At 36.0% G+C, this 23,306-nt stretch overlaps 1 protein-coding gene across 1 annotated transcript in view; it reads left to right on the plus strand.

The window, feature by feature from the left end:
- The first annotated feature begins 3,536 nt into the window (after nucleotides 1-3,536).
- insrb (insulin receptor b) overlaps nucleotides 3,537-23,306 on the plus strand; it is a 70,200-nt gene continuing 50,430 nt past the window's right edge. The window contains exon 1 of the mRNA XM_079593571.1: nucleotides 3,537-4,669. Coding sequence (XP_079449697.1) covers nucleotides 4,591-4,669 — 79 coding nt within the window. The 5' untranslated portion in view covers nucleotides 3,537-4,590. The remainder of the gene's footprint in view (nucleotides 4,670-23,306) is intronic.

Raw genomic sequence — 23,306 nt, forward strand, 5'->3', positions numbered from 1 at the left:
TGTAGGTACACCTTACTAGTGGCCTTACGAACTGCCTTAAAGGGATAGTTCACTTTAAAATTAAAATTCTGTCATCATTTACTCACCCTCAAGTTGTTTCAAACCTGTATTAATTTATTTCTTCTGCTGAACACAAAGAAAGATATTTTGAAGAATGTCAGTAACCTAACAGTAGTCTGTACCCATTGACTTCCATAGTATTTTTTTTTCCTACTATGGAAGTCAATGGGTACAGACTACTGTTTGGTTACTGACATTCTTCAAAATATCTTTCTTTGTGTTCAGCAGAAGAAATAAATTAATACAGGTTTGAAACAACTTGAGGGTGAGTAAATGATGACAGAATTTTAATTTTAAAGTGAACTATCCCTTTAATTCTTCATGACATAAATTCAATATGGAGCTAAAAACTTGGTCTATATTGACATGATAGCATCTATAGGATTTGTCGGGTGCACATCCGTGATGCGAATTCTCCCGTTCCAGGACATCCCAAAGCTGCTCTATTGGATTGAGATCTGATAACTGCGGAGGCCGTTTGAGTTTAGTGAACTCATTGAACTCATGTTAAAGAAACCAGTTTGACATGAATTGAGCTTTATGACATGGTGTGTTTTCCTGCCGGAAGTATCCATCAGAAGGTGATACACTGATCATAAAGGGATAGACACGGTCAGTGACAATACTCAGTAGACTGTGGGGTTTAACCAATGCTCAATTGGTATCGAAAGAGCTCAAAGTGTGCAAAGAAAATATTCCCCGCCACACCATTACGCAAGCAGTCTGAACCGTTGGTACATGTCAGGATGGATTCATGCCAAATTCTGACCCGACCATCTGAATGTTACTCATCAGACCAGACATCGTTTTTCCAATCTTCTATTGTCCAGTTTTGGGGAGTGTGTGTGAATTGTAATCTCAGTTTCTGTTCTCAGCTGACAGGACTGACACCTGTGTGTTTCATCTCTTCTGCTTCAATGTTCAGCGTGTTGTGTCTTCAGAGATGCTCTTTGCAGACCTTGGTTGTAATGAGTGCTTATTTGAGTTACTGTTGTCTTTCTATCAGCTGAACCAGTTTGGCCATTCTCCCCTAAACTATGGCATCAACAAGGCATTTAAACCCACAGAACTGCAATATTTTCTCTTTTTTTTCTGACCGTTCTCTGTGAACCTTAGAGATGGTCATGCATGAAAATCCCAGTGGATCAGCAGTTTCTGAAATGCTCAGACCAGCCCGTCTGGCACAAACAACCATGACACGTTCAAAGTCTCTTCTTCCTTCTGATGCTCAGTTTGAACTTCAGCAGATCTTCTTGACCATGTCTACATGCTTAAATAAATACATTGAGATGCTGTCATGTGATTGGCTGATTAGATATTTGCGTTGTTGGACAGCTGTACCTAAAATAGTGGCCGGTGAGTGTAGATCTATTCATTATTCTAACAATATCAATATGCCACTGACAAAAATCTTGTGTTATTGACAAAGGGGTGTATGAAACAGCAAATCAATATTTGCTCTATATCAATGTTTGTTCAGCTTGTGTGTTTCTTTTATTTAAATTATGGCTTTTAAAAGTCCATATGCAAACAACACAGGTGTGGCCGGGTGTATCAATAGCATATTTTTCCTGTTCATTTGTACTTACATATTTCCGTCTCACAATTATTTATTTAAACGTATTCAAATTTTCCTGCAAATTAAACTTTGAATTTAGTGTTTTATGTCAAATGTTCAGAATTCAGTCTATACCTACACATTTTTCAAATGATCACGCATATGTGACAAAGTGAATCTCTTGACAACATTTTGAGGTTCACAGCATCAAAATCATTAGCATATGATCTATAAATGCTTTAAAATTTGAATAATATATGATTTATTTTTTACATTATGCAAATACAAATGTGATTTTTAATAGTATGGTAATGAGCATGAGTTCTCATTGGCTGTGAGAACAGAAAGTGACAGTAAAGCACAGGAAATAACATGCGCGTTCATCATCTGACAGGTGTGTGTGTGTTTGTGTGTGTGTGTGTGTGTGTGTGTGTGTGTGTGTGTGTGTGTGTGTGTGTGTGTGTGTGTGTGTGTGTGTGTGTGTGTGTGTGTGTGTGTGTGTGTGTGTGTGTGTGTGTGTGTGTGTGTGTGTGTGTGTGTGTGTGTGTGTGTGTGTGTGTGTGCGTGTGTGTGTGTGTTGATGAACGGGGACGGGAATAATCTGATCACAGAAATCATTTTGGATTACTGGTGTTAGAACAGTCAGTATATGAGCTCTTGTATAACAGATAGATTAATCACAGCTTTAAAGCAAACAAGATGTTCTGTTCCTGAGTGCTTTCACAGATTAAACTGTCCAATTAAATTACATTTATGTTTTAGGCAGACGCCTTCATGTCACAGGGACTTCAGTGGCAAATCATCCCCTTCAATGTTAATACGTTAACAGACATAATTTCTGTTCAAACAAGTCACATTTCAGTCTCCCAGAGACTTTAGGTTGTTACTAAAACTAAAAACATAAAAAAAAATTTTTTTGCCAAACATTTAAAAAATTTAATTTAATTTGATAAATAAATAATTAAAATAATTAAAACTAAAACCCAATATAAATGCATAAAAACTATATAGACATTAAAAAGTAAAAAAGGTCTACTAAAACTTTAATTAGAATTAAAACGGAAATTATAAAAATAAAAAATAATTCTAAATATTACAAAAAATTATGATAGTAAATCAGTGATACTAAAGTAACACATGAGCGATGAATCCCAGAAGACATCACAAAAATATGATGTATTTTATCATATTATATTATAAATAATATTTCTATATATTTTATATATTTACAAACTTTTATCTTACATGATTCATCAATTTGAGAGCAATGATTATATTTCATTATTTTTATTATATTAAATTATATTATATGATATGATATTGTATTAGGCCTATATAATATATTTAATTAAATTGAATTATATTATAAATAATATTTCCATATATTTTATATATTTACAAACTTTTATCTTAGATGATTCATCAATTTGAGAGCAATAATTATATTATATTATATTATATTATATACCCCCTGCCCTATTTTTTGTTTATTTTTTTAAATATTATTTGTCAACTAACATTAAATACATATATTTTGATTGATAAATCAAATAATAATATAAAATAATATAGTATATAAAATAAAATACATATAAACTATATTTTAATTGATTTAATAATAAAAAAATAATTTTTGAATGAAAATACATTTTTATATAATTTTTAAAAGAAATCAATCAATTTTACGTGTAAAAATTCAGATTTCAAGCACCACAATCCTCAGTCTTCGGCCTTATATACATGGAAAAGCGTCAATCTATTTATTTTATGACTCTTGCTTTCTCTTTATGTGGGTGTGTAACAGACTCGATTCCAGTAGCGTTGGGTTCCGCTCCGTGTTTTGGTCGCGCCTCGCCGCTGCTCTACCCCAGCTGACTGGCAGTACTTGTTTACTGGTGGAGGTACACAGGGAGAGACGAGAGGGGGAAAACCATACCGCCGACAACACGAGAGAAGTTTTTACCCACTTTCAGCCCATTCCCACGCCAATGAGTTCATCTAAACCGCACACTGGGGTCTTGTGGACGGAATTGAGTGATTTTGTGGGCAGTCTGGACACGCGTTGGACGCTGGTCTGTTTAAACGTGGAAGATTAAACGCAACGCGGCCGTGACGCGCGTACGCTCACACACTTCGGGAGCATTGTGCTAGAAGCAAAGGCTTTAGGGGAATATCCATATTTTTGGGGGATCTCAACGCTTCGAATATACACAAACGTGTGTGGATATTTAATTTTAGTGCACGGTGGCTTATCTGACAGCGGAATAGCATCAACAAAAAAAGCATTTTTGGTTCATGCATGTGTATATAGGGATGAGGAGATTTGAGACATTTTTCTGATAAGAACATTTGGCAATACATTAAACGACCTGTGGAATAACGCCTTTATTTTGCCTCTGCCCTCGAGACATTAAAATCTGTCAAATTATTGGACATTTTGACGATTGGGAAACATCTGCAAGCTTTTCTGTGAACAGTGGATTTTTCTTCTTCTCTTTTTTCAAGGCAACCATACTATTTTACAGGAATTTGCAAACTAAAACAGGGATATGAAAAAGTTGCAATGTACTGTACCCTTAAGGGTACCTCATTCCTAGAAGTGTGGGATTGATTCCATGGAAGAAATGCATGGACATTTTTCATGCTTGATCTACATGCATCCGAAAAATCGTTCAAAATGATTTTTGTTAATTTTTTTTCCCACTAGAGTGCAAGATCATGTTATTTAATAGTAATTCAACCCGTGCTGCGTAGGCAACAACTATTTAAATTGAACATTATTTTTAACTGAAGCACGGTGGACCCCTGGGTCCCCTTCTTGGGGGGTCTCATTTAAGTTGTCGCTGGGGTTGAGACTTCATTAGCCTGGATATAAGCTAATTAACGTTTTATTTTGTTTTACTGTTGTTTTTTTGAACACGCCAGAGGTGGATTTAATTTTTCAAGAAAACTAAAACGTGTCGCGAGACATAATGCGGCTGGACACATCTGTGGTTGTTTTGGTCACTTTCGCCTACATCGTGTTCCTCTGCGGATCGCTACATGGAGAAAGTGAGTAAAAACACGCTTTAATTCACAAAATGTAGATGTGTTATTCCGCTATGTGTGTACTATTAGTTTACAACTGAGGGGACTTGTGGAATTCACTCATGTAGACTTCGAGCTGCTCCGACGTGTTAGCGAGGGATGTTGTACATATTTGTTTGTTTTTAAATGACCTTTTGTGTTAAAAATGGCTTTTTATAAGCCATTTTATGAGTCATATATTTTTTAAAGGTACAATTTAGGTCATTTGTAAAATGAAATCTTATTGTTTTGGTTGTTAAACGTATGTTTCATACATGGTTCCCCCGCTTCCTCTCAAAATGGGCTGTTCCTTTAGGCCTGGCGTTCTGTGCGTCAGCCCGAAGGCCAGATTAGTGCTCGTGACTGGACTCGGCGGGATTCGCGAGCGCGCGCACGCCTGGATTCCAGTCACGGAGACGCACACGCACGTTCTTCACGTTCGATTTGGAAGCGTGTTGTAAACAAGTTGAGGCCTTAAGAAGATTCCCAGATCCCTTAAGTGCAGGATTAGCCTACATTGGTTTTCTTTCTATCTATATTTCCAGAGATGTGTGCTCGTCTTCTGTGTGATATCAATTAATAATTCCCAGATGAGAAGTAAAAGAATGTTTGCGTGCACAATATTGTAACGTTACTGGAAGATATTTTAAGCGTTGTGTGGGTGTAATTCTCAAACAAACATGATCACACTTAATCGAACAGTGGTTTGTTTATATTTGAATCAATATGTATTGAAATGAAAATGTATTTATTCATACTAGTTATTGCTGTAATTGTATTGTCTTTAACCAATCATGCTATGACCAGTGGTACATCTATCAAGTAATGCATTATATAATATATTGCTAGTATAATTGGCCATTGGCTACCACACACACACACACACACACACACACACACACACACACACACACACACACACACACACACACACACACACACACACACACACACAGCACAACTGTTTCCAACATTGATAATAAATCATCAGCATATTAGAATGATTTCTAAAGGATCATTTGAGACTGAAGACTGCAGTAATGGCTGATGAAAATTCAGCTTTTTCATCACAAAAATAATTTTTAAGTATATTCAAATAGAAAATAATAATTTTAAATTGTAGTAATATTTCACAAATAAATGCAGGCTTGACGAGCATAAGATACTTCTTTCAAAAGCATTAAAAATAGTAATGTTTCCAAACTTTTGACCGGCACTGTATGTATAAATGCATATAGTTATAATAAGGTGTTGTCAGGTTTGTGCTAAATTGCATTTTTATATACACAATATTTTTCATTCATGTGTTCAATGGAGAAGCTTCAGCACACGTTTAGTGAGATCCTGTATTGCTGTGAAATATATTATATAGCTACTATATCTAAACGCCTTCAGCTTTTCCATTTCTGAACATCAATTTAAATTTAGGATAGGCACTTTTATGGGCACACTTAGAATCGTCGCCTGGTAATGTTTTTTTAGAGCTGCCGTCTCAAGAAAGTGCTTGACTGATGCCTGCAATAGTAACATGGTGTTATAAATAATGGTCTGGAAATAATTGGATCTTCCCTATTATAGGTAACCGTTGCATCCCAGCGATCCATTTGAACCGTAGATTGGGAAAACATGAGGTGTTTGCAGGTGGCATTATTTTTCTATCAGAAACCTGATAAACCTTTATGCAATCTGTTTGTTTTTCAGGTAAAGAAACTTGGGAAAATTTGGTCTACTAAAACCATTTTCCTTGTGCTTCCAAATCTGAGCCAATCTTTTAAACTAAACTGTCCAGTAGTTGTTACTCTTTTAGAAAACATCTACGGTTGAACTCTCGAATATTAAGATGTTAGAATACGTTGGAATAGTTTTAACATTACCGTTGGCCTCTAACTCCATTGGACCTGTTTGGGATCTTCTGACACTCTGCAGTTTGCCTTGGTATGTCTCCCAGAATTCCTAGCGTGTGGAATGTCTTTGAAGTGGCCCACCCTGTAGGTGCTCTTGCCGTTGAGGGTTTCGGGACTCATTTCGGCGTCTGGTGCCTGCTGACCTCTTGTCTTCCAGGTCATGTATCTGAACATTTGCCATGTAGCATGTGAGCTCTATGTTCAGCTCTCCGAATCTCCAGGGTGGGCTTTTCCCAGGAAACCGAAGCATTTTCGCTGGCTTTTCTCGCAGGCTCATTGGTGTGTGGCCATTTTCTCGAGATTGTTACTTCAAAACTGATTCCCATACAAGAACAAACTTTAAAACTTTAAAATGCATGCATTTTTTAAATACAATTATTAAATGTTTGTATTAATTTTTTTTACTTATTTTAAATGTATATTGTACATTTCTTAGAACATATAATATAGAAACAATGTACCAATTTTGCCAATATACTGGTGCTTGGTGATTGTTTTACAGAAGATAAACAGCAATAGTATTTTTATTTATTTTCTTGCAAAACATTTTTACGAAACGAAAGAAACTGCGACTGTTACTTTGCACTGTTTCTTTCCTAGATATATATGTGTATATATATATTTGTGTGTGTGTGTGTGTGTGTGTGTGTGTGTGTGTGTGTGTGTGTGTGTGTGTGTGTGTGTGTGTGTGTGTGTGTTGTATTAGGGCTGTAAACGATTAATCGAATCCAAAATAAAAGTTTGTGTTTACATAATATGTGTGTGTGTATTGTGTATAATTATTTTGTATATATAAATACACACACATGCATGTATATATTTAAGACAAATGTGTTATTTATATATATATGCAGTATATAAATGCAAATATTTCTCAAATATGTACATGCATGTGTGTGTATTTATACAAAATAATTATACACACACAATACACACACACATATTATGTAAACACAAACTTTTATTTTGGATTTGATTAATCGCGATTAATCGTTTACAGCCCTAGTGTGTGGGTGTGGGTGACTGGGTGTATATATATATATATATATATATATACACACACACACACACACACACACACGTATATATATATATATATACACACACACACACACACACACACACTCTCACACATATATATACTATATATATATTTATATATATACACACAGATATATATAATGTACTGTATATATGTATATATATAAAAAAAGTATATCAGAAAGAATTAACATTAGCAGCGACATTTTTGATACTGATTATAGCCTATATCTTTTCACATTAAGTTTTATGATGGTGAGAAATCAAGGAAGTAGAAGGTAGGTGTTCTAGATTAGACCGTTTTAAGCCACTCATGTTACACTCATTTCTGTTTGTGATCTTGTTACGAACACTTTGTTTTAATTCGGTATCCTCGCTTTACCATGTCAAGATGTTCCAGGGCGTGAACGGAGCAACCTGCCCTTATTCCACCTTGCAGGGGCCGTAATTTCCACATTGACGTATTCGACTGACCCGTTGACTTGTTCAGTCTTAACGTAGTCACGCCTCTGCTCAATATTCATTGACTAAAGACTCAAGGCAGCTTGTTTCTTTTATTGACACAGTTCTCCATGTTGGGTTGTTGTGGGCCACAAATGAGGTCGATGCCTCTTACAACATGCCTGAAAAATCTGATCTGATGAGCCGGTTGCTGTTTGTATCCATCCGGCTTTATCTGTCAATGATCTCATGCCATAATGTCTCTGTCAAACCATGCTAGTAATGCAGGGATCAGTAAGCGTTGAGTTGGGGCCCTTTCAGCACATATGAGAGGGTGGAAAGACAGCTTGTCTCCAGCATTTGTGGGCTTTAGAAAAATTTGGCAGCTCTGTTACGCTACCTGATGGGCTACATGTATTTTGAGGACTGTCATATGCCTTAAATGGGGTTCTTTTGACCTAATTATTAATCAGATCCCAATGCAAGGGTGAAATCAAAATGGAAGTTTTGAGTCTTTTTTTATTCCATGTCGATTAGCTTTGAGGCCAATCTCTACACTTTGTGTGCCTTTATTAGATAGGACAGTAGAGATTTTGACAGGAAAGTGTGGGGAACGGGATCGGCAAAAGACCTCAAGCTGGGAATCGAGCTCGGGTCGTAGTTGTGCTATGTTGGCGCACTAACTCTACACTTGCAACAGCAATTCGTTAGAAAATGTGTTAACCTCAATTTCATCAACTGTGCAAGAAAGCAATTAGTTAAGAAGACTATATTTAGTTTGCCTACGAAGTTTGTATTTGATAAACGCAGGCTTAATAAAATTATAGTTATAAGCTACACTGTAAAAAAAATTGCTGCGATTATTTAGCACAACTTAAAATCCAACATTGTTTCAACTTTAAAAAGTATGTGTTCAAGCTTGACTTAAAATATTAAGTTTAGTTAACTTAAGTTTAGTTTGGTTAAGTTGGATATTTAAGTTATCTCAACAAATTTTAACTAATCGCAGCCACATTTTTTACAGTGTATGTCCCAATTCAGAGGCTGCATCCTTCGAAGGCCGTGTGAAGTTCGGATCAAGCGTTGGTAAATGGGATGATCTAGCCTACGGATGATTGTTTTTGTCGCCTAGCAAGTGTGACGTGCTGAGGTTGACCTCACCTTATGTCATACAACAATTTTTTCTTCCTTGACATTTGATTAAATAGTAATTAGAGTTGTAACTGTACAAGTATTCGTCCTGCGAATGTTCGAATGATGTTTGTGTACACGACTAATAGCCTACAGCGTAACCAGTCACCATTAACCACCAATAATTGGAATAAGCTCTGTGTTTTTTTCTTTCAATAAAAAAAGTGTCATCTTTCAAATTCTGTCCATTTTATCACGAAATGCAAACAAAAATGGCATTTTGACACTCTTAGATGTGGCGTGATCATGGGCGTGACAGCCTCAGTTCAAACGGCAGCGCACGAGTAAACGCGATCAGCTCTTCCTCGTCAATACCAGTGACAGAATAAATATGAATAAACATCTGAAGGTATGTTGAAAGATACACTACAACTTACAGGAACGTATCATATCTCGTGTAATCGTTCAATCAGCGTTTAACGGCGGAAAACATCAATGGAACAGCTTGTAAACAATATCCCACGTAGCATTACATTTACCTCAGGCAAGTCATTCAGTGTCCACAGTTTGTTAGTTCGCTGGAGAAATGAACTCTTTCGCTAAATATATGCACTATAGTAGTCTATATATTCATTATATTTTACTTAACCAGTTAAATGTTTATTTAATGCATATGTTTAAATAAATCCGTCATGAAAATTACGGCCACTGTGTAAATGATTATATTGGAGTAAAGAGATCATTTTATTAGATTTAAGTTAATGCAAAAACTGCCTTATGTGCAGATGCTTGCATTCAAACAGTGTTGATTATTATATCTAAAAAATAAATAGCAACTGAATTTAGGATAATAGTTTGGGCTCTGTTGTTAAACTTTAATATTATAATGTACAAGTAAGGGGTTCCTATATAGTTTACAGCATTAGCAGATACATTTTATTTTTCATCCTCAAACTTTTAATTAAAATTGAATTCATTTAAAGACAGAGACACGGTAAACCACTGTTTAATAAAGCAATTTTATATTTAGTTTTCTTCTCACTCCTGCTGCAGCGAACCCTTACCGAACCGTCACTTCAAAACCGAGGTACGTACCGATTACCGAATCATCAGTTTTGTGTACCGGCGTTACACCTTTTTAACTTTCAAGTGGTCATAACTATGTCGAAATACAGTAGCTGAAATATAAGTGGGTTAAATATATTGAAAGTAAATCATGTTGTTTATGAATGATGTTGTTTTTCTTCAGTGGTTAGCACTGCTTGGGGTTTTTAGAGGAAGTATTGTATAAAATCATTTAATGAGTGAAGACAAGCTCCTTTTTCTTCTGAGCTGCATATCTCGATGTGTGTGGCTATTCCCTCAATTACAGAGCCGTAAATATGAGCGATACTCATCTTTATTCTGCCAATAAACCTTTCAACAAGGTTAAGGGGGTGACATTAATTTGTTTTACTTTGTGGTAAATTAAATTAGTTTTTTTTTCTCTCCCTTCTCACTGCAAGTAAATATTATCAGATAGGTTTTCATTCAAAGAGAAGTTGCAAGAAACCCTACATTTTATGTCATATTAAGAAAATTCTGAGTTGCAAAAAATTGTCTAAATTATGAAATACATTGTCGCACTTGAATGTTTTTGCAGACTTAATTATTTTACAGATATTTCTGTTTAATTAAAACACTTTTTATGTTTATGGTCCAATTCTCACTATTAACTACGGCTTTTTCTCAAACGCTTAATTACTGCTTATTAATAGTTAGTAAGGTAGTTGTACATAAGTACTAATAAACAGCCAATATCATAGTCATATGGATGCTTATAAAGCAACTAGTCAATAGTGAGAATTAGACCCTAAACTAAAGTGATGCCAATAGTTTTTAGAAGGGATGCACGATATATCGGCCACCATATCGGTATCGCCCGATATGTTTATTTTTAATGTTATCGGACTGAAAATAAAATTTGGCCGATATATTAAAGCCGATAAATAATGTAGGCTATTATTTCCTTCAGCTAAGACACTTCAGATGCGGTCTGCTCACCATGATGGTTTTGAATTGCTTGAAATATGATTAGAATCACTTCAAAAAAGAGACATACAGTTAAGTTTGGCTGTCATAGTCTACATAAAATTATAAGGAGAACATCATTATTGTGTACTTGGGACATGGATTTAATGGTGAGACTTTTGTTTTTGTAATCAAGCTCTCAAAAATGATATACAATTTGTAATTTAGATTTATTGGCCAATATATAGGCCTATCTTTTATCGACTTTCAAATATAAGGAATTATCGGTTTCGGCTCATTTTTATATCGATGCATTACTAGTTTTTAGACTGTACATAATTTCTCAGTTCAACATAATTAGCAATGTTGTTAATATTATAACCTCAGATGTATGTGAAACAAAGCAAGAGTTTATAAAATTTAGTTTACTTAATGTGGGGTTTATACATTTTTTGACGCAAGTCGACGTGATTTCAAAACCGATCCTTTAATACTTTCTTAAATGTTTTTTGACTTATTGTGAACAATTCATTGCTGCATGTTATTCTTAAAGACAAAGGTTTTGTCTTTTTGTAAAACTTGTAAAGTTAATTTTTTCCCCTCATTGAATTTTCAGGAAAAAGGGTTGCAATTGTTTCATTTTGACTTCAATAACATCTCAGGTTTCGGAGACATTTAGCAAGTGGTTTAGGAGTGAATACTAATTGAGTGTTTTGTTTGATTCAGGGTTTTTTCCTGTTTGATCTAGACTTTGAATGTTTAAAGGCTTTTTCAGAAGAGTCCAACTCAGATCCTGTCAAGTAACTTTACATTAAATGAACTGTCGTAGTACGCTTTGCTCTGTTCTCAGCTTGAAATCTCATTGCCTTGAGCCTGACCGCATTAGGAGACATAGCTGAAGATGAAGAATTAGATCATACTCCAGCAGGATGCCTTCCAAGCCTTTGTTGTTCTCGTAATCTTGTGTGGCAGCGTAGGTCTTTACTCCTTTAACTGGATTGAGTTTAGAGCCTTTATGTTGGATTGCTCCACCTGCTTTACTCTTTGTAGAGGTGTGGGATGAGAAATCAGAGGTTATTTGGTTTATTTTTAGCTGTAAATATAAATTTCTCTGCCGCTAATGCCGTAGACCACGTAACAAAAGTGAACATTCCCGTCGCTGGGCCACGTTCCCCACCCGAGGCCAAAAGCACGGGTGTCTTTGTGAGTCTGTGGCTCTGTGCCCGAGCGCTGCTGTCAGACGGCACGTCGTCCCAGAGTTTTTCTCATTTAAGGGGAGGTGAGAGAGTTCACTGTCATCCACGGTTTTGTTTTTCCCCTTATACAACACGTATTTGCAGCCGTCCTGCCTGGATAACACACAGAAACAATGCCTGTCTAAAATAATCCGGCCCTGTACAGTTTGTAAGTGTGAACGCAAACCCATTCACCTTTATCGCCTGCTTGTTTTCGTCCAATCCGGTTATGCATAACTAATGTTTGGTAGGGGGAACTTGATTGGTCAAGCTCAGATGTAGCGTTTACACTACTAGTTTTGGCCTACTTTCAATTGAGAAAAAGGGAGACTACAGGTTTAAAGTACACATGAAATTGTAAGTTTGCAAAATACCATATTGGATTTTCTTAATTTATTGGTTTTGATCAATATTGGATTTATAACTGTGCATGGTAATTTTCTCTATTTTTACGTTTTCTACTTTTCAGCCATCAAATGCTCATTTAAAAATAACATTTTGGAACAATGATATGGTTCATCTTTTGCAAATTTAAAAAAAGTATATACTTTTTAATACTGTACTTTTTTATTATTAAATGGCATCATTTTTATTTTAAAACAATGTGTTGGAAATATCTGCACTGAAAAAAGTTGGTGTAGAAACAAATTTCACTAAGAAATTGCTAGTAAATTTCACAAACAATTGCGAAGAAACGGCGAGTAACACGTTGACATTTAGAAATGTAACAACTGAAATGGTCCTTTCTTGAAAAAATGTGTTCTATTGGAATTAATGCAACATAAATAACAGCTCATTCATTTTTTTTACAAAATTTTGTTTTATTAAAAACAACTAAATGAGTTTATCCAGTCAGATGTGATACACATATTTTGTTTTTGGAGGCTTTTATAGCTTTGCATCCAACCATTCATCACTTGTTCGCACCCATAATGCATCATTTTAGACAGACGCATTTTGACACACAATTTTTAGTCTGTCTTTGTGTCAGATGCTTCAACGTGAGAGGAAAACTTCAGAAATGTGTCCAAACAGCGAGCCAAGCGCCGAGGCGACGGCTCATACTGCACTTGGCAGCCAACCAGGGCAAGAAATTAACCGTGGTTTACTACAGTGGCAAAGGAAACAGTGTATCTATTGTTAATGAAGTAAAGTACACTCGCCAAGCTTTATTTGTTTGCTTTGGTTAGTTCCTTTCTCCCTTTTCATGTGCTGTGCAAACGTCTTGTTTTAAAGCCCAAAACTTTGAGTCGTCCTTCAAGTGCCCAACTGCCCGTGAGGTATTTGAACAGGCTCGCGTAGATGGTGGGATGCTTGGAGGATAGCGTCACTGCAGAAACACCAAAACTATCCATTTATTAATATTGCATCGCAGAGATGTTCCACGAATTGGGATTTTATTGTGTAGCAAATGCTGCTACTGTGTTGTCAAATAAATCCAAATCTGAAATGTATGAAATGTTGTTTTTTGGGTCTGCTAGGTCCATTGAGCCGACAGTGAGTGATTTGTGGGTTTACTTGCTCTGAGTCTGCAGGTTCTGTACGTGTCCCACCTTGCTTGGGTTAAGGATATCCAGAATGGAAAAACCAACATGCTCACGTGTGTTTTAGAAAACTGTTTAGTGTCCAGGGAAGTCTAACGGAAAAACAAATAGTGGAAATATTAGTTGAGCTGCTAGACTCGGCGTAATGAATTGATATTTCATTGCTGTCTAATTCTGCAGGTACATGTTTAAAAATATTCATAAATGCTTGAATATTGGACATTGTTTATGAAGGGGCTCTTCTATGCTATGGAATATAATTTTTGTATGGAGAGGTTCGTGCTTAAGCCAGGATTGTGCAGCCAAATCAATAACACTTGTTAACAAACGTTTCATTTTCAGTTTATTTGGTTTCTGTTTGATTCTGGTTGATTTTATTCTGTTTGTTTATACTTGATTCAGTTTCTTTGAATTCTGAAAATAATCGAAACACTTTCTGATTCTATTGGTTTCTGCGTGATTGTATTCAATTAGGTTCTGATTTGTTTTTGATTGATTTGTGTTTGATTCTTCTAGCCAGTTCTATTTGTGTTTGGTGAATTTTGTTCAGTTTGGTTCAAATCAGTTGTTTGTTTCTGTTGGATTTGTTTTTTTTGTGTTCTTGGTTTTAATTTTTTATTTTACTCTATTTGGTAGGTTCTTTCTATTTCTGTTTTGGTATCTTTTGGATTGTTCTATTAGTTTCTTTCAAATGAATCCAACTACTATACAGTTCTAACTGATTCTATTCAGTTGGGTTCCATTTGGTTCTATTTGTTTTTGATTGATTTCTGTTTGGTGCTTGCTTGTTCTGTTCTCCTCAGTTTTATGTTTAGTCTGGATTTGTTTGATTCTGTTCTTTACAGTTCTTCTCGGTTCTTTAGTTTATTATTTCAATTTGAATCTATTCAGTTCTATTTTGTTATTTCTGTTTCGGTATCTTTTGGATTCTATTCTATTAGTTTCTTTGACAATAATCCAAATACTTTATGGTTCTATCTGATTCTATTCAGCTGCGTTTCATTTGGTTCTATCTAGGCTATTTGGTTTCTATTTGGTGCTTTTTATGTTTGTTGAATTTTGTTCTGTTTGGTTCAATTTGGTTAATTTCAGTTCTGTTTGAGTCAGTTGGAATCCGTTTTTTCTTTGACTCTATTAATTTTTTTGTGGTTCTTCCTGTTTCTGTATCTTTTTTACTCTGTTCTATTCAGTTTTATTAGTTTCTTTAAAAAAAATCCCAACTACTTTACAGTTCTACCTTATTCTATTTAGTATGGTTACATTTGGTTCTATTTGTTTTTCATTGATTTCTATTAGGTTATTTCTCTTCTATTTTATTATGTTCATTCTGCATTTGTTTGTGTCTTGGATTCTGTTCTTTTCAGTTCTCTTCTGTTCTTTACTTTCTTTATTCGAATCTATTAGATTCTATTTGGTTCTTTCTGCTTCTGTTTCTGTTCTATTAGTTTCTTTGAAAATAATCCAAATTCTTTAAGGTTCAATTCTGTTCTACCTGATTCTATTCAGTTAGGTTCCATTTTAGTTTTGATTGATTTCTATTTGTTGCTAGCCAGTTCTTCTTGTGTTTGTTCCCTTTGGCTCTTCTGAGCTTTTCAGTTCTGGTTTTGTTTGTCTGTTGGATTCCGTTCTTTTCGGTTCTCCTCTGTTCTTTTGTTTATTTTTTATCTTAGTCAATTATGTTCGGTTTGGTTCCTTCTGGTTATGTTAGATTCTGTTTTGTTTGGCTCTGCTTGATTTTGGTTTGGTTAAATGTTCATTTTTTTCCATTTCTGTTCAGTTTGGTTCTGCTATGGTCTGTTTGATACTCTCCTATTATGTCCAGTTTGGTTTTTATTGAATGCTTTTCTGTTCAAACATTTAAATCTGTTTTTAAATCGGAGTCCTTGCTTTACCCATAATGATCACACACCACCCAAAACTGCTTCATGATGAGCCATGGAGTCTGACAGGGTCTGTGGGTTTCTGGGTAGACGTGGGCTTACCCAGCAGCAGTCAGTCTGAGCCGGTGGTCTCCAGAACAGACAAACAGCCCATTAAATTGACCCGTCTCTCCCTGCAGACGCTCGGCCGCTCCTCTCCCTGCGGTAACTGTGTGGACTGATTCCAGAGACGGCAGGGGAGGGGCGCACTGCAATGGCCATATTCATCTCGCACAGTCTCACCCAAACACGCAGCGCCCATCAGCACTCTGAATTGATCAATATTGGCTTTTGTCTCCTTGGTTCTATGCAGCTTTTCTTCCTTAGCTGCATCCTGCTCTCAAGGTGCTGTAGAGAAAAAATCAACACGCGACGTTAGCAGCAAATGCTGATGAGATTGTGAGTTTTCACATGGCACGGCGGTGAGGAGCTTAGTGTTTGACGTAGAATTTTTTTTTATAATCCTTTATACTCTCCTCCCAACTACACACACCACCTTGTAGTGTAAGTCTGTTCGGTAGCATTTGTCGTCATAAGGAATTAACATGCATTACTGCAAAGGGTACAGCAAACATTGTTTAAAAAAACAAAACGCACGTCTGGTCAATCATGGCACGACAAAGTATAACAATATAACTAGGTGATCAGTTTGTCTGACAAAAAATGTTTAAAATTTTATGTTGAAAGCGGTGGATTTGCTACCAAAGACACGACATTTAGCATGATAACAATAACGATAAATAATACCCTATAAAATCCACTATAATTTTCCCTTATAATTTAAATGAATAAATTTTTCTGGATTCTGTTTTAATCTAATTACATTTTAGCAGTCAAAAGCAATACATGTCTGATTAATTGAAACCATGGAACTTCTGCAATTAAACATCAATTTATTAAAAGTTTAACACAAATCATTTTTTAGGGCTCTATAAAATTAGTTTTAGTCTTTCTGTTCTGCTGTTTTAATTGTATAATTAAATTGTAATAATCAAAAAGCATGTCAAATCAATCGAATTCTGAAAACAATTAGATTTTTTTATTTTTATTATTGTTACAGTAATAGGGTCCTATGAAAAAAATAAAATCAGAAATTCTGGATTTATGATTTACATGATCAGTAATTGGTTTAATTGTACTGCCCTACTTTTGATTTATTCATCCCAAATTTCACTAACGTTCTGTTACATCGTAAATTCTATTTTAAAGCAGAGCTATGCAGTTTCGGGAATTTCTTCTCTGTATTCTTGCTTTTTGCTTGCAGGTTTCTCTATAGAGCTCCCCCTACAGCTTTGGAATAGATATTTGACAACACTGTCGAAAAACTTGTTGTCGACTCTCAGATACCAGAGGCTAGTAGATCAACGACATCAAAGCAGACGGGACATTCTTTAGAACGTCTTCTTCATTCGGTTTCGAACAGCATGAGGGAGCGCAATAATGACAGAATTTTTGCTTTTTTTTTTTCCGTAAAGCAATTCGTTACATCGCGAGACCTGATATCACGCGATACTTCCTGACACTGCGGCCGGGCCGCCCACCGGCCCAAAGTTGCAAGTATGTTTTTTCCGCTCACAGGCGATAGGGGGGTGCGAGTCGACCACCATTCAACCCGAAAAAAGTAATAGAACCATTCCAATGAGCTGTTCGGTTAAGGTAAAAAACCTGCATAGTTCCCCTTTAATGACTGGATTCCGCAATTTCATCCGCATAAATCAAAGAACTCATAAAGCTATAAGTTATCTGATTGATTATATTTTAAGCTAGGCTAGCTTGATTTCACAGATCGGGCTAAATATTTGGAGTCTGACTGTAATTTTCATACATTTTATTGGTAAAGGCCGACTACTTCATGACAAGGTTTTAGTGCGCAGACACTAATGTAAAAAATACGCAGATATTTATGTTTTGAGCTACACATACATTTTATGCATTCTGTTTTAAAATGTGCATGTTTGTGTTGCATACTTAGGCACATTTATTGTGTTGCATACTTGGGCACATTTATTGTGTAAATTGTCATTACCTTTTTTTTTTTTTTTTTTTTTTTGGGAGGGCAATGGGTGAAGCTACAATTTGAAGGAAATCTTGAGCATGTCTATTATTTTTGTTAGCTCCTCAGTAATGCAAGAACTATGTACAATCGAACCATCGGTTGTGTGCTTGCGTAATTGAATTCGTGTTCACGTAAAATTAGTTTAAAATTCTCTGAGAATTTTAAAAACCTAGATCTAGACCTCATTAAACTGTTGCTCGCCAAATCTATTGCTCTTCCAAGGCGTGTTAGAAACGTGGCTTCCTCTTCTGGATTTGAAAGAAATAGCCAAATAGTCAAGATGCCAGATCCCATCTGGTTTTGGGGCAGTGTGCAATGAGGAACATACCTCTGCTGTCGGAAGCCGCGTCCCTGATGACCCGAGGGCCTCGTAGCTGCTTTTAGAAGCACTAGGAAATGTGTTCTAGTGTCTCTTCAGCGTTAATGGGGGCAGAAGCCTTTCAGAGAGAGCGTAATTACCCCACAGCTATTGATATTTGATGCAGTCACTGTTTCACAATACATTTTTGCTCAAAAAAAGCATGTTGCTACAAATTGCATTTTGAACAGAATCCACGTTCTTGTTTGTCATGTGCAACTTGGCTGCCTGACAGAGAAATTCTTTGGCTTTTTAGGCCTAGACTGATTTTTCCTGTTTAGGCTAAAAGCATTTTCTACTGGCCAAAAGCTAGCCTAAATAAAAGCCATTCGTTCCATTGCTCCTACTTGGGACATGATTGCATGATGCAGAAAATGATGTTCTCAAGCTCAAGTTTAAGTTCTCGGAACTCCTTTTTGCTATTTAATGGACATTTTCTGTACCTTCCGTTTGTTGGAAATTGGTCATTTAATTGCTTATTAATTTGTTGTCACCAGCAGTACTACTACCAACAGGCCGGTTTACAACATTTTAGTATTCAGAGGGATTAGGCAGTCAGAGTTGTGCACAAACTAACAGACCATTCTCTGAAATAGCTTATGTAAACTAAACTGAATGTTTGGAAATAGAAGCATTGCATTGTGGGAAGCAGAATCTCAGCACCTCTTTTAAAGCTGTTGCTTCATTTTGTCCTAATGCATGAATCTCAAGAAATGTCTCATATTTCACCCCCAAAAAGAAATTTGTAATATTAATATACTTGTATAATCTAATATTCTACAAGTAATTATTGTGTTGCTAGAAAATTAAAATTAAACCTGTTTTAGGAAAAAGAAAAAAAGAAAAACTCGTCTTAAAATGCGTCTGACAGAAGAATCAACAGCTTTCACTCATGTCTTTCATAATAAAAGTCTCGCATCAGAAAAACAAAAACATAGAATTATGTTTATTGTTGTTTCTTTGACTGCACGCTCCACGACCCACTCTAAACGGTTTTGCGACCCACTCCTTACTTTTACTGAAATCGCTTTTGAATGTGCGCTCGCTTAGTTTTTACTTTCGAATTCGCGATCACACGTACTCCGTGAATGGGGAGCTGCGGTACTGACCATATTTGTTAATCACTCTCAGGAACTGTTGTGCACCAAATCGTCCGCCATTGTCCTGTCAGTCATCTTTCCTTACGCTCATCACGTAATAAATGAAATCTGACTTCGACTCTGCAGTGCCGCGATTGGCGAGTAATGTAATCTGTGTACAGCCGAACACGGTGTAACACCAGTAACATAGCTATGAACTTCAACTTTATAACTAATTACTTTCATTTTGTGGGAAGACAAAAGCAATGCAAGTGAAGATTAGCTAAAGCAATGGCTTCTCTGAGCGTCCATGATCTTCCTGACATGTGGTGTAAAAGCCATCATGCTCCAATTTCCAAGCGCTAGTCACTATTGCTAGAAGCATATTAAATTCTCTATTGGGAATGTGATGCTAAAAATAAGGAAGCATCTCATTATGTAAACAGTGGGATATTGAAGCGAAGGCATTGATGGTCATTTCTGAGAGCTTGTTTATCGCGATCGTCACATTCATCCACGGCTACTACATTTTCTTGCTGAATAAAGCCAAAGTGCAAAGGTTTTGCCCGCTCACTTTGAGTGTGAAATTGAATCCTCGAGTGGGTGTTGAAGGTTGAAGCCTCTCGATTGCCTTGCAAGATTCCTCCCTCGAGCCTCATTTCCAGCCCTGTTATGGAAGTCACATTTCCAGTGGCATTGTCTGGGTGTGTGTTTGTGTTCACATAAGAGGCTATTGGCACATCTATTCATGCGTGTGATCGCTAACCGTCCTGCTCGCCTTACGTCATGGATAGCGAGGCTCATGTTACAGCTTAAGTGTCCCCCTCTTATTCGGCCTGATGTGTGCCGATGGGGGGAAAAAAATGTTTTTAACCTGCAGTGCTCCTTCGATGGGCCCCTCGTCTCTGGTGTGGCCCTTATGTAAACTCACAAACGGCCCTGCTATAGTGTCTCAGAAGCTGTTTGTAGTTGGCCCAGATCTATTGAGAAGATTTTGGAAAGATGACCTGATTCAACCAGAAAAAGCATCGCAGAATGAATCAACCTTCAGACGTGCAGTTTTAAAACAGTTCCTGGATGCCGATTGGCCAGTGTTATTTTAGTGTCATTAAGATAGTTCATAGTTTTTAAAAAAAAATATTTTAAATGAGTTTACATTTCCTGTTTTCATTTTACTTAATTTTTTTTTTTTTTTTTTTTTAAATGTCTATATACCCTTTTTTTTTTTTTTTTTTGGTTATTTTAGTACATAAAGGTAATATACTGTACTGGCTATAGCTGTTTTTTTTCAAGTAATTAATTATAATTTTTTAAATATGTCTGTTTTATAAAAAAATTTCTCTTGTTGTTTTAGTTTCTAAAGTTTATACACTGTACTGGCTATAGCTGAATTTTTATTTATTTATTTTTTATTTCAAACAACAAATTAATTTTATTTATGCTTTAGTTTGAGTAGATATATAACTACAGTATAATAACCCTGCTTGTCCAAGTATGCTAATATACACAATATGGATCAATTGTTTTATAGTCGTTGCAATTGTCGGGTACCATTTCTTCGGAATAGTGTTAGTAAGTATATTATTATGATTTATTACGATGTTTTAAATTATTTGATTTATATTTTAAGCTATTTAAATTAGTTTTGCTTGGATTATAGGATTTATAATTTTTTTGGTTGGCTTTCAAGAGTTTTCTTGTTTTATTATTTTAGGGCAAAAGTTAATGCAGTAACTGTTAACCTCTTATATGTGTTTAACACGACAAGTGTCGTTTTCATGTTTAATGCTGGCATTTTTTAAAAGTTGTATCGTTTACTGTACCATATATGCCTATTATCAAAAATTCAGGTTCATTTGTGGGCAATTTTAGTTATTTTTAGTTTAGTTTCAGTTTTTCTCAGATACATTTTCCATCTTTTTGTTTGCAGTATTTGTGTCCTTAATGTTTTAATTGTGCAGTACCAAATTTTATAAAACCAGTAAGGCATTTTGAGTCTGCGCTATTTTGTGAATAATATATTCCAACTGTAGCACGACCTCTCAAACCTCATTGTTTAAAAAAAGGTCACCTGGTCTATTTTCTGCAGTTCGACAGCGTCGGTTGACCCTCATATCTGCAGTCAGGTGCTGTTTAGATGCCGTGCAGCTCATCTGCGTGCGTTTGAACGCAAAGCTGTTACTTTCACAGTTGTCTGCGCCCTGGTTGATGGGTTTCATGATAAGCACCAGCGTTGTGTTTCAGAAGCCGAGTTGCCACCTCAACACACTGCCTGTTGTTTATCTGTAGATCTTTCTAGATATTCATGCACTAGTTGTTGCTTGCTTTCTATGACTGCGCTGTAGTTTAAGTATTTTAGCTGTTGACCTGTATATACTGCAGATCTTATATTTCATGTACGACAGCAATAAAGTTTTGCTCAACTGTTTTGCAGTTCGGAGTTGTTGTCGATTAGCTCCATCTGTTTCACCGCTTAAATGGAGTTTGTCATTATTTCGTCGCACATTACCCCAGTAAGCATTACTAGACCAGCTGCAGCTTCTTTTCGGCATCTAAAAAGCCCCCCTGTTCATTCCCAGAGCGTGGCGTAAACAGGCAGCAACTTAAAACCTGACGTCACTGCGGTGATACCTATAAATCTGGGTCCTAAATGACGGCTAGGTGTCCGCTTTCAGTCAGGCTGAGGCAGGACGCTTCCCTCTCTCCATATGGATGAAGAGCAGCTTAAGTTGTTTAGCGAACAAGAAAAGGGGAAGTTTGGAAAGTGTGTGAACAGACAAGCGCACGCGGTCTCATGCGATTACACAAACAAGCTCCATATCTGTTTACAGCCGACCTTGGAAATGTTGACCAACACAATAAAATGTAACCTTGTCCTCATTCAGATCTAAGCGCTTCCAGGGCTCCAGATTAACATTTGAGAGCAGCGCTAAGTTAAGTTGTACAGATGGCGGTGCCAGCACCTGATTTGTTAGCGCTTTATTGGGATTTTTAATCGTAAAGGTATTTAAATAAATTGTTTTGCATTAATTAAGTGCAGTTACTAATAATATTACGTAATTCTTGGAAACGCACATTTGACAGTAAAGCATTGAGCTTGAGTTTAAGGTGCAGTATGTAAGAATGACAACTAGTGGTCGAAATAGGTACTGCAGTCGAATTCAAAATATCGGAGATCGTCGTTTCTCCCGCCACCTGCTCCTCAACTGGACAATGAAAATTGGCAAATTGGCAACGTGCAATGTCTCAGACAAAAACAATAACAAACATTCCAGCCTGGAAACGCACATTTCAAAGTAAAATAACTGGCTGTAGAAGTGTTTTTCAGAGAAACGAGTATGTGAACTTAGCATGTTTCCTCAATATATGCAAGCATATGGTATTTTTATAATTGTATTTTTAGTGAAAAAGTTACATAGCACCTTTAAGATGCAGGTAAAATGAACTTTTATTAACATCAGTAACCTAGAAAACTAATTTAATAGGGAATTTAAAAAAAATATTGTACTCTTATTAAATGTACCATTGTTCTTCTATAGTATCACACTGAACTGACCGACAGCTTCAGTGATTATGAAAGGAGCGCTCTTTACTTGCTTTGTGTAATTCAGTCTTGAGTTTGAAGAAAGTTTGTTTTTCATATTTCAGCACAAAAAAGTGTCAAGCTTAGACAAAATTTGATTTCATATTTTTAAATAGTGATTTTATAATAAATGTAAATTTAAAACCAAACAAAGGGAGTGGAAATGGCCAATAAGTGCGCCTCTGCCCCCACCTACTGGTGATAGTGGTAATTTCATGTTTTTTATTTTTAAATAAGTGTTTGTTTGCAAACAAGTGTTAGTTTTTCTACATATTGAAATTTTAAGTTTTAAAGATGGGGACAATCTATGAAGGATAAACA

This window comes from Phoxinus phoxinus, assembly GCF_949152265.1.
Source record: "Phoxinus phoxinus genome assembly, chromosome: 20".
In the NCBI taxonomy this organism is placed as follows: domain Eukaryota; kingdom Metazoa; phylum Chordata; class Actinopteri; order Cypriniformes; family Leuciscidae; genus Phoxinus; species Phoxinus phoxinus.